The 16962-nt window shown below is 42.5% G+C and overlaps 1 protein-coding gene across 1 annotated transcript; it reads right to left on the reverse strand.

Annotated features, from left to right (window-relative positions):
- Positions 1 to 66: 66 nt before the first annotated feature.
- On the reverse strand, positions 67 to 9905 carry LOC308135532 (uncharacterized protein; the record flags this gene model as incomplete). Its single annotated transcript, XM_080503581.1, has 17 exons — positions 67 to 309; positions 877 to 1065; positions 1223 to 1321; positions 1503 to 1704; positions 2290 to 2465; positions 2578 to 2708; positions 3761 to 3833; positions 3918 to 4014; positions 4138 to 4266; positions 4438 to 4538; positions 4962 to 5015; positions 5222 to 5380; positions 5502 to 5586; positions 6400 to 6504; positions 7019 to 7139; positions 7333 to 7465; positions 8073 to 9905. The coding sequence occupies 17 exons, from the start codon at positions 9903 to 9905 to the stop codon at positions 67 to 69; spliced, it is 3930 nt and encodes a 1309-aa protein (XP_080359707.1).
- Between the last annotated feature and the right edge of the window lie 7057 nt (positions 9906 to 16962).

Below are 16962 nucleotides of genomic sequence, written 5' to 3' on the forward strand. Positions count from 1 at the left end.
GCTCATGTCGGCGTGGAAACATTTCCCGCGCTGGTGGTGCATCTCTTCACTTCTGGCCGTCCTTTTTTATAAGAGCGACTCCGTTCTCACAGTTTTCCCGCCGCTGCTGACGTCTTTCGTAGACTTTCCTTCCCTCTGCATCCTCGCCTTGTCTTTGGTTTTACCATCCTTTTCCAAAACCGCATTCACTTCCTCCTTTTCCTCTTTCAGCCGCTTTTCTTCCTTCCTCTGTTCCTTCTCCTCCCTTTTCATCTCCTTCAGTTGCTTCTTCATGGCGGCGCGATCGCTTTGACTCCACACACCCAGAGCCTGTCAATAGAGATGGGACAATTGCAAACGGCAGTTATGACAGATACTGCAAAGAAAACAACATTTTATGCCTTAAGCAGATATAAAAATAACTATAGAAGGTCTGTGAGAACAACCAATTAAAGGGCTTTAAATGTAATGCTCCCTTTGATCTCAATTGGGCCAAACCAGTACAAAGACAGAAATCTGACGGATAAATAAAAGATATTCCTCAATTTCCTTTCAGTTTAGTGCAAAGACATGCAACTTGAATGCATATTTTTCCCTCACAAACATTGTGAACAATCTGAAGCTCAGTTTGGACATCTCAGGAATAATATATCATTAAACAAATTGCAGGTGAAGGTTTCTATTATAATTTTGAGACCTTGCAGTGTTGGACTGGTCTCTTCAGGCCCACAAGCTGTACCTTTGACAGACTTGAACCAATTATAGTCCCCGTGCAGTGAAAAATGTAAAAAAAATGAGCCAATTATTCCATAGTTGTCCAGCATTGTTATTATATTGTGACAAAAATGTGTCCTTTGGTTCAGTATTACACATCACATTTCATTCATCTCTGTTCACCTTGAGTTTCTCGCTGTCCATGCTGAGCAGCTGCGTCCCATCAACTCCTCTGGCAGCAAACTGGGATGTGTATTGATCCATGTTCATAGCGATCAACCACAGACAGACCTGCTGGTTGTTCCACTCCAAAATGGGGCGCGTTTGCCATTGATTGTTGTTATTGTTGGGAACTGGGTCATCGTCCAAAGTCTGACAGAGCACAAGAGCAAGTAACCGAAGGGGAGTAAAGAATTGAGATCAAGCTGCGACTAAAGAGTGGCCTTGGGAGAATTAACTCGAGTCAAATCATTCTTTCAGAAACTGAGAAAAGGTTGAGAAGAGGAAGGGAAGAGAAGGATAGACTCACCTCAGTGGAGGAAAAGGTAAAAGTGTGAGAGTGTCCAGAGAGGGAGTGATCAGAGACGTGACCCACCATGCTGGAGCTTTCTGCCGGAGAGCCAATACTCTACAGAAGCGACACAAACAGTCCTGGGATGCCAACATATTTTACGACTGCTACATGCTCACCCGAGGATATATCCCACCCCCCCAAAAAAAAAAAAAAAATTCTATCAGATCTTGATATTAGAAAGTAAAAAAGGAGAGTGACATAGTGCAGTCAGATGCATGGACTCATCTCTTCATACCTGATCGGTTCTGCCTGAGGTGGTCAGATATGGCAAACTGCTGCTGGACACAGATCGAAGTCTCTCCCTGGTACACTCTGCTTCCTTTTCCCTTCCTCGATCGCCGAACCAGGGAAAGGGCAGACAAGACGGCATTGAAGTGACGGAACTTGTTGGAGAAATTCCAGCAGGTTCGTCTACCATGTCACTACATGACCCGCCACTGAATGACAAGAAAGTACAGGTTCATGGAAATGCATACGGTTGAGTAAATGTTAAAGATTCTGACAAGAAACCAGTGAGTGCAGATACTTTATATCATTATATTTAAGCAATGTAAAATTGCTGAAAAACTGAGCCATACTCTCTTTACAAATCAAATGCAGCAAAATATTTGAGGCTTTTTACTGTACATCATATATAAACCTACTTTACAGTAGAATTACTGACTTTTGCTGAATCGTTTGAAAACCAGTCTGCTGTGAACCTCTAAATGGCTTTCACCGCAGGCCAGTCAAGTTCCTTAGAAAGCAACAAGACAAAAAACACATTTAGTGTTGGAGTATCATAGCACCTGCTGCTTATTGGCTTTATATTGTGTTTGTCACTTCTTCTTTTGATGAGAGACTTGCGAAGGCCACTAAAAAAAAGAAAAACAATTCAAATTACAGTCATTATAACATCATAAAATAATAAGAAATGATGTGTTGTGGCTGAACGGTAATCTGTAATGCAATAGAAAGGAAAAAGCAAACACCTGAAGTGAAGGAACTTTCTTTTGGATCTCCTGGATGCCGAGGATTTGCACAGTGAGGGATTGAGAGTGTCGGGGGTGTTGACCGGGGGGGTTAGGATGGGGCCTATGGGAGGTTGAGGACTGAGGGTTGAGTAAGACGAGCAGCTGGAGAGGTCACTTCTGCTGTTTTGTGCCACTGCGGGAAGACACAGCGATTGACTCTCCTGTGATGCATGCAGTACTTCTTCCTGCAATAAAGAAAGAAAAAAAAAAAAAAAAAAAAGTGTATCAGAAAAATGTAGGATTCACCCTTGTCGTGGTTTTTTTTTTTTTTTTTTTTTTTTAAACTCTGGGCCCTACCTCCTTTTTGAAACTCTCCCGGAGTTTGTCTCGTGAGGGAGGGTGGCGCTTGGATTTCTGGGCTAACTGGGCTCTGGCTATGTGAGCGCTGGAGTCGAGACGTCCTGTGTCAGGAACCGGAATATACCAGTCTGGATACAAGACATGGGCAAAGTAGCTTTAGTGCAGTTAAATTTGTATTGATTTTTTTTTATTATTATTAAAAATATATCAGCTGGTATATATTTTGGCCCTTTACAATACACATCGTGGGAGCTTATGCTTCAGTTATTAAATTTTTAAAAAAAACATTAAATACAGTTTACAATATATAATGATGTAAACATGAAGTGCCTGGATGTTTTCAGAATAACGTATTCGTGAGGATTCTATGATCTAACCCTAACCCAGTTATTCATCCTAGGAAGATGAGTCCACAACACCCACCGAGTTTAAACCAAACTATGTCCCCAGTCCACAACCCCTCACATCACCACGGCATGATCGTAAGCCAAGAAGAAACATTTGGTCTAAAGGTCTGATACTTTTCACACAACAGGATATTTCAATTGAGAGCAGTCAAGCTTCATAGGTGATAAAAAAAAAAAAAAAAGTCAAAGTACCTCTTTTTGGAAATTAAACCCAACTTGTTGAATGTTCAAAGACTTTGTGTGCCTTGAAACCACAAACACACATCGGTACCTGAGCAGTACACTCCATGTCATACAGAGCCACTGCTCTGTATTTTTGGGATCCATAGTGACTCACGGACTGGTTTCGTTTAGAGTACAAATATACAAAATTTGTAGGAATTTCAATCTGGTGACCCAAATTAAAATACATTTTTAAATGTATATTTTTTATTTTAAAAAGTGCCCTTTTACGATGCAAGTTGCAATGCTTGTAACAATTCACTTCACATACATGTGTTTCAGTGAGCAGTAGCAAGTGTACTGGCACGCCTGTGTGTTTTGGACCTGCATCAGGTCATCCAGATGAAAATACAAGAAAGGCTCATTCAAAGTAAGCTTCATCGCAGGCCTCGGTGTGTGTGGTGACGTAACTGAACAACACATGTTTGACACACGGCCTGGGAAACTGTGGTTTTCCCTCAAAACCATTTTGTTGCATGTCTGTGTCCCATGAGTAACCAAAGTTGTTTTTTTTTTCCTGTAGAGCTGAATGAGTACTTCCAGAGTCCTACCTGTGACTGAAGAGTCCATGGTGTCATTCTGTCCCTCTGGTACATGGGCCTCTTTCCTCTCTAGCTGTGCCATCTATGATAAACAGTGAAGAACGCCGACTACAGAGAAATGCCTGTTTAACTCAAATCCATATCGAAATGAAAATTCTTCTCTCACCTGGTTTTGCAGCCTTTTAACAATTTCTCTGTGCTGCTTATCTCTCTCCTCCATTTCTCTCACCATTTCTGCTTCCCTTTTCTCCCAGTCTTCCTCCCTGAAAGCACACAATATGAAAAGCTGAGCTCCAAATGTGTGTCATCAAAGACTGTTCTCCAAATAATCCAAGTAATTTATGAGGAATCCTCCACACGGGAAGATAAATAGATGTCATAAATACCTGCTCTGGTATTCTCTGACCAGTCTCTTGGCCTTGCTGTATTTAATCTCCAGGCTTTCTGATTGGCTCTGGGCATCAGCCAGCCGTTGGCTCACAACTCTGCATAGTGCCTGGGCCTCTTGCCAGTACCTGATAAACAAAGTAAGTTTCATTTCCACCTCCTCAGCCAACATGATCGTCTTCATTATATTTAATGACACAATCATCTGCAGCCAGTCGGCTCCAACCATGTCTCGTCTTCACAACATACACATGGTGTAAAACAGGGCCACGAATAAAGAAGAGCATTATGCCTCCTACTTGTCTAGTTTCTCTGCTTTCTCCTCTCCATCTTCGACTCTTTGCTCCAGTTCAACCCTCTGACTGTCCCAGCAAGCATGTCGCTCTCCCCATGCTTTAATCTAGGACACACACAGCAAAAGATAGAAGGAAACAAAAAGCTCCAAGAACAGGGATTCAACTTGCTGTGTCAATCATGGTAAATAAATATACTTTTTTTTTTTTTTTTTAAGTTCTCCAGCATTCAAAGATTTGATACACAAGGATTTCTAGATTTCCCACAGTTGGGTAAAAGAAAGCCAGATTTTCTTCTGAACGGTTTCGGCCAACCCCGTTGTGTCACAGTGGTAATCACTTCAAGGCAAAAGAGAACGAGGAGGAGTGTTGGAAGGAGGCCCGTGTCCTAATAACCACACCAAGCCATCTCAGACACAGTTAAATGGGTCAGAGTGTTTCCAAATTTGGACACAAAAGGTAGCGTATCAAACTGGGTACAATTATTGGTTTGTGCATCTGAGATCTCAATCTTAAAATGAGTGACCTACCTTTTCTTTTGCAAGCCGAAGTTGAGCTGTTCTGCTCTGTAGCTTAGTCTGAAGCTGTGACGAAAGCATGGGTGGAAAACCAATACGTTATATAGAAATGCACTTTAGATTGTTTAACAAATCAATAGATACTGTATTGTAGTTTTTTGGTTATATTAGTTCCTATTGTAAAAACAAATCCTCAACAATGATATCTATTAAATTGCTAAACAATCACAATTTTAAACAAGTAATATTATTAAATTCAGAAAATAAAGCACCTGCTGGTATTTCAGACAGAGCTGGTAATTGTCCAGACTTGATAGCACAGACACATCTTCCACTTCATCCTCCTCCTCCTCCTCCTCTTCAATCACAGAGTCCTTCTCCGATATGCTGCTGTCCATTTCCTCATCTCCACTGCTTCCTCCTCCTCCTCTCTACAGATTAACAGACACCCCCCCCCCCCAAAAAAAAACAAACAAAAAAAATACAATCATGAGAAACTATTTAAAATGTTTCAAATATCACATTTTCTTTAAGAAAACACACCGTAATGGTTTTTGTTTTTTCCATCTCCAGGCTTTCATTGATTAGTCGTGCAACCTCACTTTCTACTCCCTCCTTCTCCCGGCCAATATAAAACCTGCATCAGAACAAAACAAACAAAAAAAAAAAACCCCGTCACAACTGCAAGCAATCATTCCTTCGTTTAACACAGGCATGCAAGTCCTATTTTAGGATATTTTAACAATTGAAAAAGTTATACTTGAGTGACAAATAACATGTATGATAGCATAACGTGGTGAACTCATAGGTTCAATAATTAATACAACACAAAAAACTATTGGAATTATTTGCACTTGGGTTTTTTTCTACTCTTTGGAATTAATCTGAAAATTCAAGAGAAAAGCTACCATGGAGGACAAATATGGGCATCATTGATACAAGTTACAGTCTCGGTGCTCATCTTGCTACAAGATCTAGAGATTGGTCCCTGAATGTACTATTTGAGATGCTGCAAGTATTGCCTAAAGTGTCAAAAATATTTTTTCTTTCCTTTCTAAACATGCCGACAGACAATTGAAACACTAGAGCCAGGCAACACTAAAGTATAAAATATGTGTTGATTGATTAAAATGTGAAAAGAAATGTGTACAGTTGCAAAAACAACCAAAACATCTGCAAAACAAAATCTATGACTTCACCGCCGTTTCATCTTTAAATAGCATCACTTGTGCAACAATCAGAAGCTTAGAAAACTGCCGCTCTTCACTTAGATGTATTTTAAGGGGATACATCAAATACAGGTCTAAAAATGAACTGTGACGCAGTTTCTAAATAAAATGGAAGTTGAATCTACCGTTACTGAACCGGGGGGGAAAAAAAACAAGACAAATCAAACTGCAATGTCTGTAAAAAGCAAACACCGACATTGCACTGCTACACGTTCACTTACTTAACAATGCCCGATGTGTTCTTGAGGACTGTGGCTGCAAACATCTGGGAGACTCCAACCAAGCTCACTCCATCCACCTCTACTATCTGGTCATTCACTTGAATCCTGAAACACATCAAACACACATCAGGCTGGCTCCGGTTAGGCTGCAATAAGGTTCAACTACAATAGGACTTTGTTTAAGGGTGCTATGTATTGTCTTTTTCTGATCCTTTTGGGTTTTTTGTTGTTCAATGATCTTTCTCCTCTACCCACCAATCGTGTCTTGCTGGAGGTTTCTTTCTCCTCCTTTCTCGTGTCTTATTTTTTTTCCCAAACTTTCAATCAGAATGTAATTCAATGGCTACACTGGATTACAACACCTCTCTTCGTCTTACTTCTTGCACTAGACCAGGGGTAGGGAACCCTGGTCCTCGAGAGCCATAGTCCTGCACGTTTTCCACGTCTCCCTCCACTGAACGTCCTGATGGTTCATCACCATGTTCAGCACAAAGCCAGATAACGAGCTGCTCATTGCAATCAGCTGTGTTGAAGCAGGGACACATGCAAAACGTGCAGGACTATGGCTCTCGAGGACCAGGGTTCCCTACCCCTGCACTAGACTGATATGAAAATGTACCTTCCATCTTTCTGCGTTGCCCCTCCTTCGGTAATCGTCTTGACAAAGATTCCTAATTTCTCCAGACCCTGATCAGCCCCGACACCCATTCCTATGATGCTGATGCCCAGGCCTTCTTCTCCTAGAGGGAGCAGGGGGGGAAACAATGGGTGGTTAAGATATGACACGCTGGGTGTCACATCAAGGAGTAATTTCTGCATTGGATTCCAGACATTCTAATATTTCTCACCATTTTTTATTTTTAAAAAAAATAATGCGTGTAAATTATTAACTTGTAGTTTCTGAAAAGCATATTAACACAAAATCAGACAAACCTTTTTCTATCTCCACTGGGAAAACATACATCCTGTCCACTCTCTTCTCCAGCTCAAACTCCGCCGACGCGGAAACTGGATCGATATCCTCATTGCGTCTGTCGTAATCGGCATTAGAGTAAGTGGTGAACACCTGGAAAACCAGATTAAAAATACAGTAGGGATCACCACAATTGCTTCAACTCAGATTTCCACAGACATCTACAACTTTCAGCCGACAGAAAAAAAATAAGTTGTGTCGAGTACATGTGTTCACCGCGAGCAGACTGGAGAGAAAACCCATCTGCAGTTATTGACACAACAAGTCAATGTTTATGTACAGAGATCTGTGAGTAAGTGCAACAGTCAGAGTGAGACACTCAGAAAGTAAATAGGACAGCACAAGATCACTACAAGGATACTTTTTTTTTTTCTATGACTCGATCCACAATACTATCAAACACAGTCACTTTGTTTTTTTCTCCCCAGTGAATTTATGTGAAGGCAGCTCTGAGCCGGGCGATGACACAGCGAAGCGTGTGTGATCTTGCCTGTCCTCCTCCTCAAATGGATTAGAAACATGGCTTTGGGCTAACACTTATTTTACGTGCACTCAAACAGCAGCTGTTTTTTGTTTTGTTTTTTTTAACTAAAAGCTTCTTTTAATGCATTAATTTAAAGACAAGAATAGTAAGAAAAGAAAAGACAAACATACACCAATAACATTGTTTTTCTAACATTTTTGACAAGGGTTTTCATACCATGATCGGAGCAGAGGAGAACCTGACCTTCCTCTCTGTCGCCTCCGATGAATCTTCCTTCTCTTCATCAGTCAGTTCAGGCAAACCAGGAATTTCCTCGTATTTCAATGAATGCTGGTCGTCTCTCCCCGGAGAGTTTTCACTGTCCTCTGTTGAGGACGCCGAGGACTTTGAATGGGACTGAAATTCCTGACAATACACAGAAGCTTCATTTTCAATCCCAACGATTACTGCAGCTTCCGTTTCATGCTTTCCATCTCTCCTTTCTTTGCACGCCATATGCTCAGCCTCCTCGGTGTCAAGGACCTTCTGCAACTCAGATGTTTCACCATCTCGCTCACTCTTCTCTTCTTCACCAGCATTTCCCTTCTCTGGACTTTGACATATCGCTTCTCCATCTTTCCTCTGTTCCGCAATTTCCTGGTCAACATCCTCCTCATGCATGATAACTCTATTTTCACTTGCAACACTTTCGAGCACTCTTGAATCGGTCTCCCTACTTTCTCCTTCTGTTGACGTCTCCTCAGCCCGTGCAGGAAAATATCTGCTCTGCTCCGCCCTTTCACCCTCCCATTGTTGATTCACCTGCTGATACTTGTCTTTTACATCTTCCCCGTCAATCTCGGTTACCCCTTTCCACTGCATGCCCTCTAAAAAATCCTTCTGGTATTCTCTTGAGGATGTCATTACACCATCTTCTCCTGCTTTTAGCGCCATGCCGTTTTCCTTCATATACAGTCCTGGGGTTTGATCCATGCTGAGCATCTCGAAAACATCATCCACCAGGGAGTTCCCACAATCCTCTGCAATATTGTTCAAATACTTATTAAAAGCAAAGTCGTTTGTCTCCTCTTTCCACTGCCTGTCTTCTTCAGTCTCATCACTTTCTGACGATTCGTTATTTATGTTGACCAGTTCGGCCCTCAATGTCTTCTCCGGGGTCATGCAAGGGTCACAAGTTGACCTCGTTCCCTCTGTTTGCGACACGTTAGTTTGATCGGGTTTGTCAAAGCAGCAGGAAGATTCATTGGATGTCTCACTGAGGCCGTCCAATAAAAGAGATTTAAGGTGACTGGTCAGTGAGGTCAGTGTGGGAGGCTTCTCAGAGGAAATATTTATGATTGGATTTATGGGTTTGTCTTCATAAAAGCCATCTTCCTCCTCCTCCTCCTCTTCTTCTTCTATGTGCTTGCTATTGTCACTTGCATCACCCTCTTTTCCCACTTGGTTGACTTCTCCTTTCCACTCTGCCACCGCCCTGCTTGCTCTGCCAATCACAGGTTTTGAAACCTGTCCTGCCCCACCTCCAACCGCCATCATCTTGGTTTCAAATAACTTGCGGGTTACGGAGACTTTCTGAGCCAGAGCAGCTCTGTCAATGTCTCGGATTTCCTCTCCTTTGGACCGTTTCTTGAGGAGAGAGGATTCCAGTGGAGTAGCATTGGTGACAGAGCTGAGGGTTGGAGGTCTGGGTACAGAAAAATGTGAAGGTTGGAGCTGACAGGTAGCAATCTGGGGAGAAAGAAAAGCCATGGAACCAGAACACGAATCTTGTTTTGAGTGCTGGCTATCCATTTGAAGGAAAATATTATCTCTGATCTTTGTCCCTCTGGTGCTGTTGATCCTACCTCTGCTACCTACGGTGCTAACAGTGCTGGTGTGAGACATCATCGGATCAGACATGCTGGACGGCAGTTTGTTTGGGTGTACAGAATTGGTCCCTGCCTGCAGACTCGCCCCTGCATCAAATGAGCACTTGATGGCGTGGAAATCTGATTTGTAAGTTATCCTGTGAGGGGAGGCACTTCGGCCTTTGCTGTCTGTCCGCATCATCTGGGAATGGAGGTGCTTCTTCTGAAGTGGAGAAGTTGAGGAAGAAGTGCCTCAAATTTAAGGAAAGCACCCAGGTGACTTCGGAGCAGGTAGATATTTGAGGATGTACTGGTATGTATGGTTGAGATAAGGCAATAAATTCTTGATGATAGAGCTGGTGTATAGGGGTTCACTGCATTTCTCTTGTGAGAGCAGGTATCAAAGGCAGTCGTTTGGTCTGGAAACTTTGTTGCCACCAGGTAGTCTTAAAAATGCTCTTCACCTCCGAATGTCCTAGAAGTGAGGATTTAAAAGAAAAAGGCAAGTAAAACACAAAGCAGCGGCAGTTCAGGTGAAATCTCACATTTTCAAAGTTTCCATTGGCCTGAAGTGAGCTTTCAATCTCTCCAGCCAACTCTGCCAAAAAGCCATCAATTCAGATTAGGAACGTCAAAGCTCATGACAGAACCCAGACAAACACCTTGGCAGCTCTCAACTCACCCTGAAAATGTTCAACGCAAAGTACCGTCAGCGGATTCAGACAGAAGCCAACAGAGGTCCGAGCTGCTCAGCGTTTTCACACAGGTATCTACAATTAACCTATTTGGCAATCCTGCAAGGGCGCGTTCACGAGCGTCGGAAAAAGCGGATATCATGCGTAACTGTTGAATATACACGTATCTACGACAATCTACGAAGCAGTGCGTAGAATATTTTTTTACATTTGTTTTTAGGCGTTGCTTGTACAGGAACCATCATGTATAAAAATAATTAGAAAAATGCATTAATTTATTTTTTTTGTTAAATCTTGTATTCGGCAAATTTAAATACGCCACAACGATTTGGCTTGTGTTTTGTCCTCTTTGTACCAGTCCTGAAGTAAACAGAGGCGAGTTCACACACCTTTGCAGTGAGACTGTGGCTGCAAACTGAAACTACAAGTAAACCTTAAAGGTCACGACAGAAGTTTACGACGACACGTGAAGTCAGCAGACCTCACCTGGCTGTCCGCAGTGCGCGCGCAGTTTAAAGGTCTTGGCCACACGGGCGGTCAGCAGCCACCGATATCCAAACAGCACATTATCACTATTCTTCTTTCAATAACTGTGACAATTTGGTCCCGGAGCCGCGGCGTTTGTTTGCTGTCCGGAGGATCTGACGTCTCCCTCCCTGGGATAAATACAGACAGATGGCGACTCATGTCTCTAAATACTGTAACTGGATTATCCCCATGTAATCCTGTGTAAACTACTCCGGTAACTGTGAAACACTGACGGTGTGCGGGGACCAGCAAAGGGCCAAGTTAACCTACATTTGCAGAGCCAATAGTTACATCTGCGTCCTGTAGTTCGTTTACAAACCAGCAGAAAACGTTGTCATTAGAAAAGATACAAAATGACAAGATAGCATGGTATCATATATGTTGTTTTTTTTTGTTTTTTTTAAAAACTTCTATAACATGCATGCAGGACGTTGATTGCAGTCACTTACCTTCACGTGTCCCCAAGCATCACTGCCAGTGTTGGTTCTCTGCTTCAAACATCATTATCCCTCCAACAGAGCCTCTTCCCAGCTCAGAGCAAAGCTTTGTGTATATTTGCATCTGTATACATGATGCAGGATAATGCAGTGTGCCAGATTTCCCACTAGCTACCCGTGTGTGTGTGTGTGAGGCAAATGGTAGCAGTGATGCAGCACCTGCTGATTTATGTGTGCTTGCCTACCTGTGTGTGAGACTATGTGTGTGTGTGTGTGTGTGGGGGTGTGTGTGTGATGCCAGTGGGTGAGTCGGTGCAGTTCCTCTGTCTGTCTGTGAGGCTGGCTGGTGTGGCTGATGGACCGGACTCCACTGGACTGGAGTGATCCAAGCAGAGCCTGAGAATGGTTCTGGTTGCTCTGACCTGGATCTGACTGGAGACCATTGTCCCAGGTGGCACTGGGACCTAGTTGATATAAATACCAGCCAATCACGAAACTGTTCTTCTGAATGAGGCTAACTAAGTAAGGGAGGGAGGGAAAGTCGAGATGAAAATTGAGGGAGTGATGTCAGAGTGGGTGGTGAGGTAAATTGAGGGGCAGTAAGAAAGCAAGTGCGGGAGATGAAGACAAAGAAATGTAACCTATAAAGGGAAAAACACACGAATCGGTGAGGCTGAAAATCAGCAAAAAGAACTGTAGATGAGAAATAAAAACTATAAATATAATGGTGTGGTGAAAATGTTAAAACAACAGCAACTCCCTCCTGTTTTACTCAGCAGGTGTTCCGATTGATGGTTAGTGAAATGAGGAATACAGACAGCTGTCTGCTGATATCGTCCTTAACACCCAATTCTCTCAGCGGCAGCAGGTCACCTTGACTTATGCAGAAGTTTCTGTCCTCCCTTCAGTCTCCTTTTCCACATTTTGTTCACATTGTGCACACTGAAATAGTGATGTCATCACACACACACACACACACACACACACACACACACACACACACACACACACACACACACACACACACACACACACACACACACACACACACACACACACACACACACGCACACACACACACACGTGCGCGCTCGGTTTGCAGACAGTCACAACAGTGAATCGGTTGTTGCAGGAATCCTGCAGGAGTGAATCAGCTCTAATGGGAGCAACCAATTGTTTGGTTCTTTTTTTTGTTGTTGTTTTTGTTTTGAATAATAATCTGTCCATTTTTGTTGGTTTGTCAGAAGCTGAACATCCACATGGGCGCACCGAGCTTTGAGACACGCTACATGCATGTTGGGGATGTGTGGGGCTGTTCTGCTGTCGGTCCACCAGAGTGCACTGACTGCTTTGAGTTTGACACACACCTTGATCACACTTCTCCAAGAATAAAACCCAAATTAAAGTCCTTCATATATATTTAGTTCAAAATATATGTTGGCTGGTGTACTATCACATCGAAATTTTTTTTTGAAAAAGGGATATTTATGTTTGTGATAGGCCTACTTGTCCTTCCTTCAATAAGGAATTAGAATTAGAATTAAAGAGCACAGACAGATGTCAGATGTCAAATCTTCAGTCTCTCATACTTGATGATATTAGCTGTGTGTATCTGTATGTGTGCTACAGTGCGTTGTCAGGCTTCCTGCATTTGGCAGACAGTCATGCCCCATATGGTCATCTGTGCAGTCAACCATATTTAGAGTTTCCCGGTGTCACGGGGGGATTGCGTCCAAACCTCCGAACATTTAAATGCAGACACACACACTCTCGCTGCTCAGGGTGAAGAGATAAGTTGGCTGTTTAAATGAATGAAGCACAACGACGCAGTCCTGCTGCCCTGAAAGTTCACTTTATGACTTGCTGTGAAGGGCTCCGGTGTGTGTCCCTGGAGTGGAGCTTTTTATCGCTCAACCAGTGGTTCATCTATAAATCTGAAAAACCACGATACTGCCACTGTGAGGCTGGAACTGTGCGCACTGGAACATTTTCACATCATTATTGAATATCTAATTCCGAGTAGACGAATACACACTGAAAGAATTAGAGGTTCAGTTTTCCATCCATTGTTATTCCACACACATTTGGACTATATGGGAGGTTGGATCAGATCCCAGAAACACAGGGCGAAAGGCAAAGTCCGTTCTGGAGAGGTTTCCAGTCTGTCACAGGGCAGACACAGACAGACCTTCAAATATTCACACATACAGGCGATTTGTTCATCAATTAACCTAACAGGCATGTCTTTGGATTGTGGGATTACATAGATTCATCACATGCATTCACAAGGAAACTCCTGTCAGAAAGTCCCTGCAACGTTCAGTCCGAGACCCTTTTTCTTCCACCACAGTTTTTGACAAGTCACATTACAATTGGCACCAATATTAATCCATGCACCCTCTATACCGCTTAATCCAGTGCAAGGGTGCTGGGGCCAATCCCAGCTTACTATGGGTGAGGCCAGGATATGTCCTGGATCAGGTCGCTAGTCCATCACAGAACCTGGAAACTCCACACAGAAAGGCCTGGGTGGAATTTGAACCTGGATCTTCCGGCTGTGAGTGCTAACCACTGTTTCACTGTCCGACCCACAATCTGAGTCATAAAACGTTCTATTCAAAAGGTTGGTGGTTCAATCTTGTCCTGTCAAAATGTCATTGTGCAAGACACTGAATCCCAGGTTGCTCAAAATGGAGGTGGGGCACCTTGCATGGCAGTGTGTAGGGACTGTGAAGTGCTTTAAGGCATGTTGAAGCTGCGAAAATGTAGGAAATAAGTGAAAACTGTTTATCTTCTGGATTCTACCCTGAGTGGGATTCAAGCCCCAACATTAACGTTACAAGTGCACTTGTTCCTAAAATCATTTATTTTTGTCATTGTATTGAATTACTTTGTTTTTTAATCAGGTGCAATTCAGTTCTGACCTTAGAAATCAGGCTGAAGCCTTGGTGAAACAGCTGGGTCTCACGCACACACGTACACACGCACGCACGTTTAGCAGTCTGGTGAAAACTTGCTCGATCACCCTCCAGTATTACACTCATGCGTATTGATGTGCCATTTCAGACAGATGTGGAAGGCAAGTGTAAGCACACACACACACACACACACACACACACACACACACACACACACACACACACACACACACACACACACACACACACACACACACACACACACACACACACACACACACACACACACACACACACAAAATTTCAACAGATTCACATCCTGTCATACACCTGATGCAGTAAACACGTCTTTTTTTCTGTGTTTCTATGTTATGTTACGGTTTTCAACAGTGTTAAATGTTCAAAACCTCCCTCGTCTTCATCACCTCCGTCCCTCTCCTCCCTCCCTCATCTTCCTCCCTTTGCGGCGGTGGCTGCGGTCACTGTGATGACAGCCAACGTCTCTGCCGCCATATTCCTTTCATCACTTCGGTTGGAACGAAACAAAATTGAAACTAAGGCTGCTTTGTTGCTATTTACACACTATTTCACATGAATCACTCTTCAAGGCTACCACGGTTGTATTTTACACAGATCTTTATTTAGGCACATCAAAGCCGCCGAACACAGATTTACTTGTGTGCGGCTTATTTATGCCACCTTGCCTGATATGGCTGGCTTATTACTGGGTATAGGCATGTGATTGGCTCTTTGCCTCATTTCTCCCAGTGATCGTTGTAGTCCCACCTGTCAATAATACAACTAAATATAATACAGCACTTGGTTATGTATGAAAATGTATCATATATTCACGATATATCATTTTTAAACACATCTATACTCAGACTCTTCTCCTTTCAGTGCACTGCAGTCGAACTTAACGCTCTCCTCTATCCCACAGTGTTTTGGCAGGTGACACATTGCAGTGAAACTAAATAGGTGCAGTCTTTCCGGTGCTGCATCATATTGAGCAGGTTTTCTCTGTTGGTAACCGTGGGGGGAACAATGACTCAAGTATCAAATGAAAGAAAAATCCCATGTTAACGTGACTGTGTCGTCCTGTTGAGATGCACAGGATCGGCTGGATCTGCTGGATCTTGTGAGACTTAAATCTGCTCCCAGTATCTGGGGAAGTCAATGCAACAGTTTATGGGAGTCTGAATCTTGACAATTTGAACAATTACGTCCGACTGTTACACTGTGTTAGTAACACCTTATTTTAGCTGAATATAATTTTTTTCCAAAATGAAAAAGAACCAATAAATGGAAAAAGAAAAGTAAACTAAACAATATGGATAAAGTAAGTTGACTCCAATAAAAGCAGGAGAATGATATCAATTCATTGGCATCCATAAAGGAAACATGGTTTGTTCCACGCTAATCAAATATACTCACAGGCACCTAAGCCGTGGTAACCTAGATTTACTCCCTCACACATCCAGTCCTCCTTCAGGAGAGGAAGTGGCCTTCACAGTAAGACAGTGCAGCAGTGAGTGACTCTGTCATACCAGTAAATAACGGTGTTGAGTCATTTGGGCTATGAAAAGAACAGAAAAATTAATTATAATTATATTATCATTAAAACAAATAATCAAAATACATTTTCATTCATTTCAATTCAGCCTTGAGTCGTAGCATTGCCTACCCTCTCTACTCTGACTGCACGTCACTGATCTATATACACTTTATGGTATGTATGTATGGTTGCTGGTGCCCAAGTCATTTATAGTCTTCTATCCTCTATCATCTGTAATCTATTTCCCCAATCATCAGTATCATCAGTTTTATTACTATATATTTTATCACAATTCAGGTCGTCAAATTTTGGGTCATAGTTGCAAATTGGACTCCAACAAGACTCATATTCATGCAGCAGTATTTGGATGTTTTTGACATTTTTTATTTTTTCATGCAGTGGGGATTGAAAGTTTGGGCCCGCCGGGTCAAAATGTGTATAAATGTGAATAATGAAGACAAGGGAAGCTGAAAATATCCCCAAAAGGCATCACATTTCCCGGAATGAGCAACGGAACGTTTGGAGAAAAAAGGGAACAGAATTTCATGAAAGGAACATCTGTCCAACTGTTAAGAATGGAAGTGGAACCATTTTCCTTTGGGGTTGTGTTGCAGCCAGTGGCACAGGGAACATTTCACGAGTCGAAGGAAGAATAGATTCAATGAAATTCCAGCAAATTCTCGACACTAACTTGACACTGTCTGTGAAAAAGCTGAAGTTAAAAGAGAGTATGGCTTCTACAAATGGATAATGATACAAAAAACAACAAAAAAACACCTCAAAATCCACAATGGATTACGTCATGAGGGGCAGGCTGAAGGTTAAAAGAACCGTGTGTGACAGAAAGCCCAGAAATCTCGCAGAACTGGAAGACTTTTGTAAGGCAGAATGGGTGAAGAAACCTCAAACTAGAACTGAAAGACTGTTGGATGGCTGCAAAAAGCATTTACAAGCTGATACTTGCCAAAGGGGGCGCTACAAGGTATTGACTATATAGGGTGCCAAGACTTTTTTGAAAGTGTAAACAATGGAAATACCCCCCCCCCCCCCCTTTTTTTTTTTTTACATTATGGGAATGTTTCATTTGTAATCGGACACATTTTGGAGATTTTTTTCAGCTTCCCTT

This window comes from Blennius ocellaris, assembly GCF_963422515.1.
Source record: "Blennius ocellaris genome assembly, chromosome: 10".
Lineage (NCBI taxonomy): Eukaryota > Metazoa > Chordata > Actinopteri > Blenniiformes > Blenniidae > Blennius > Blennius ocellaris.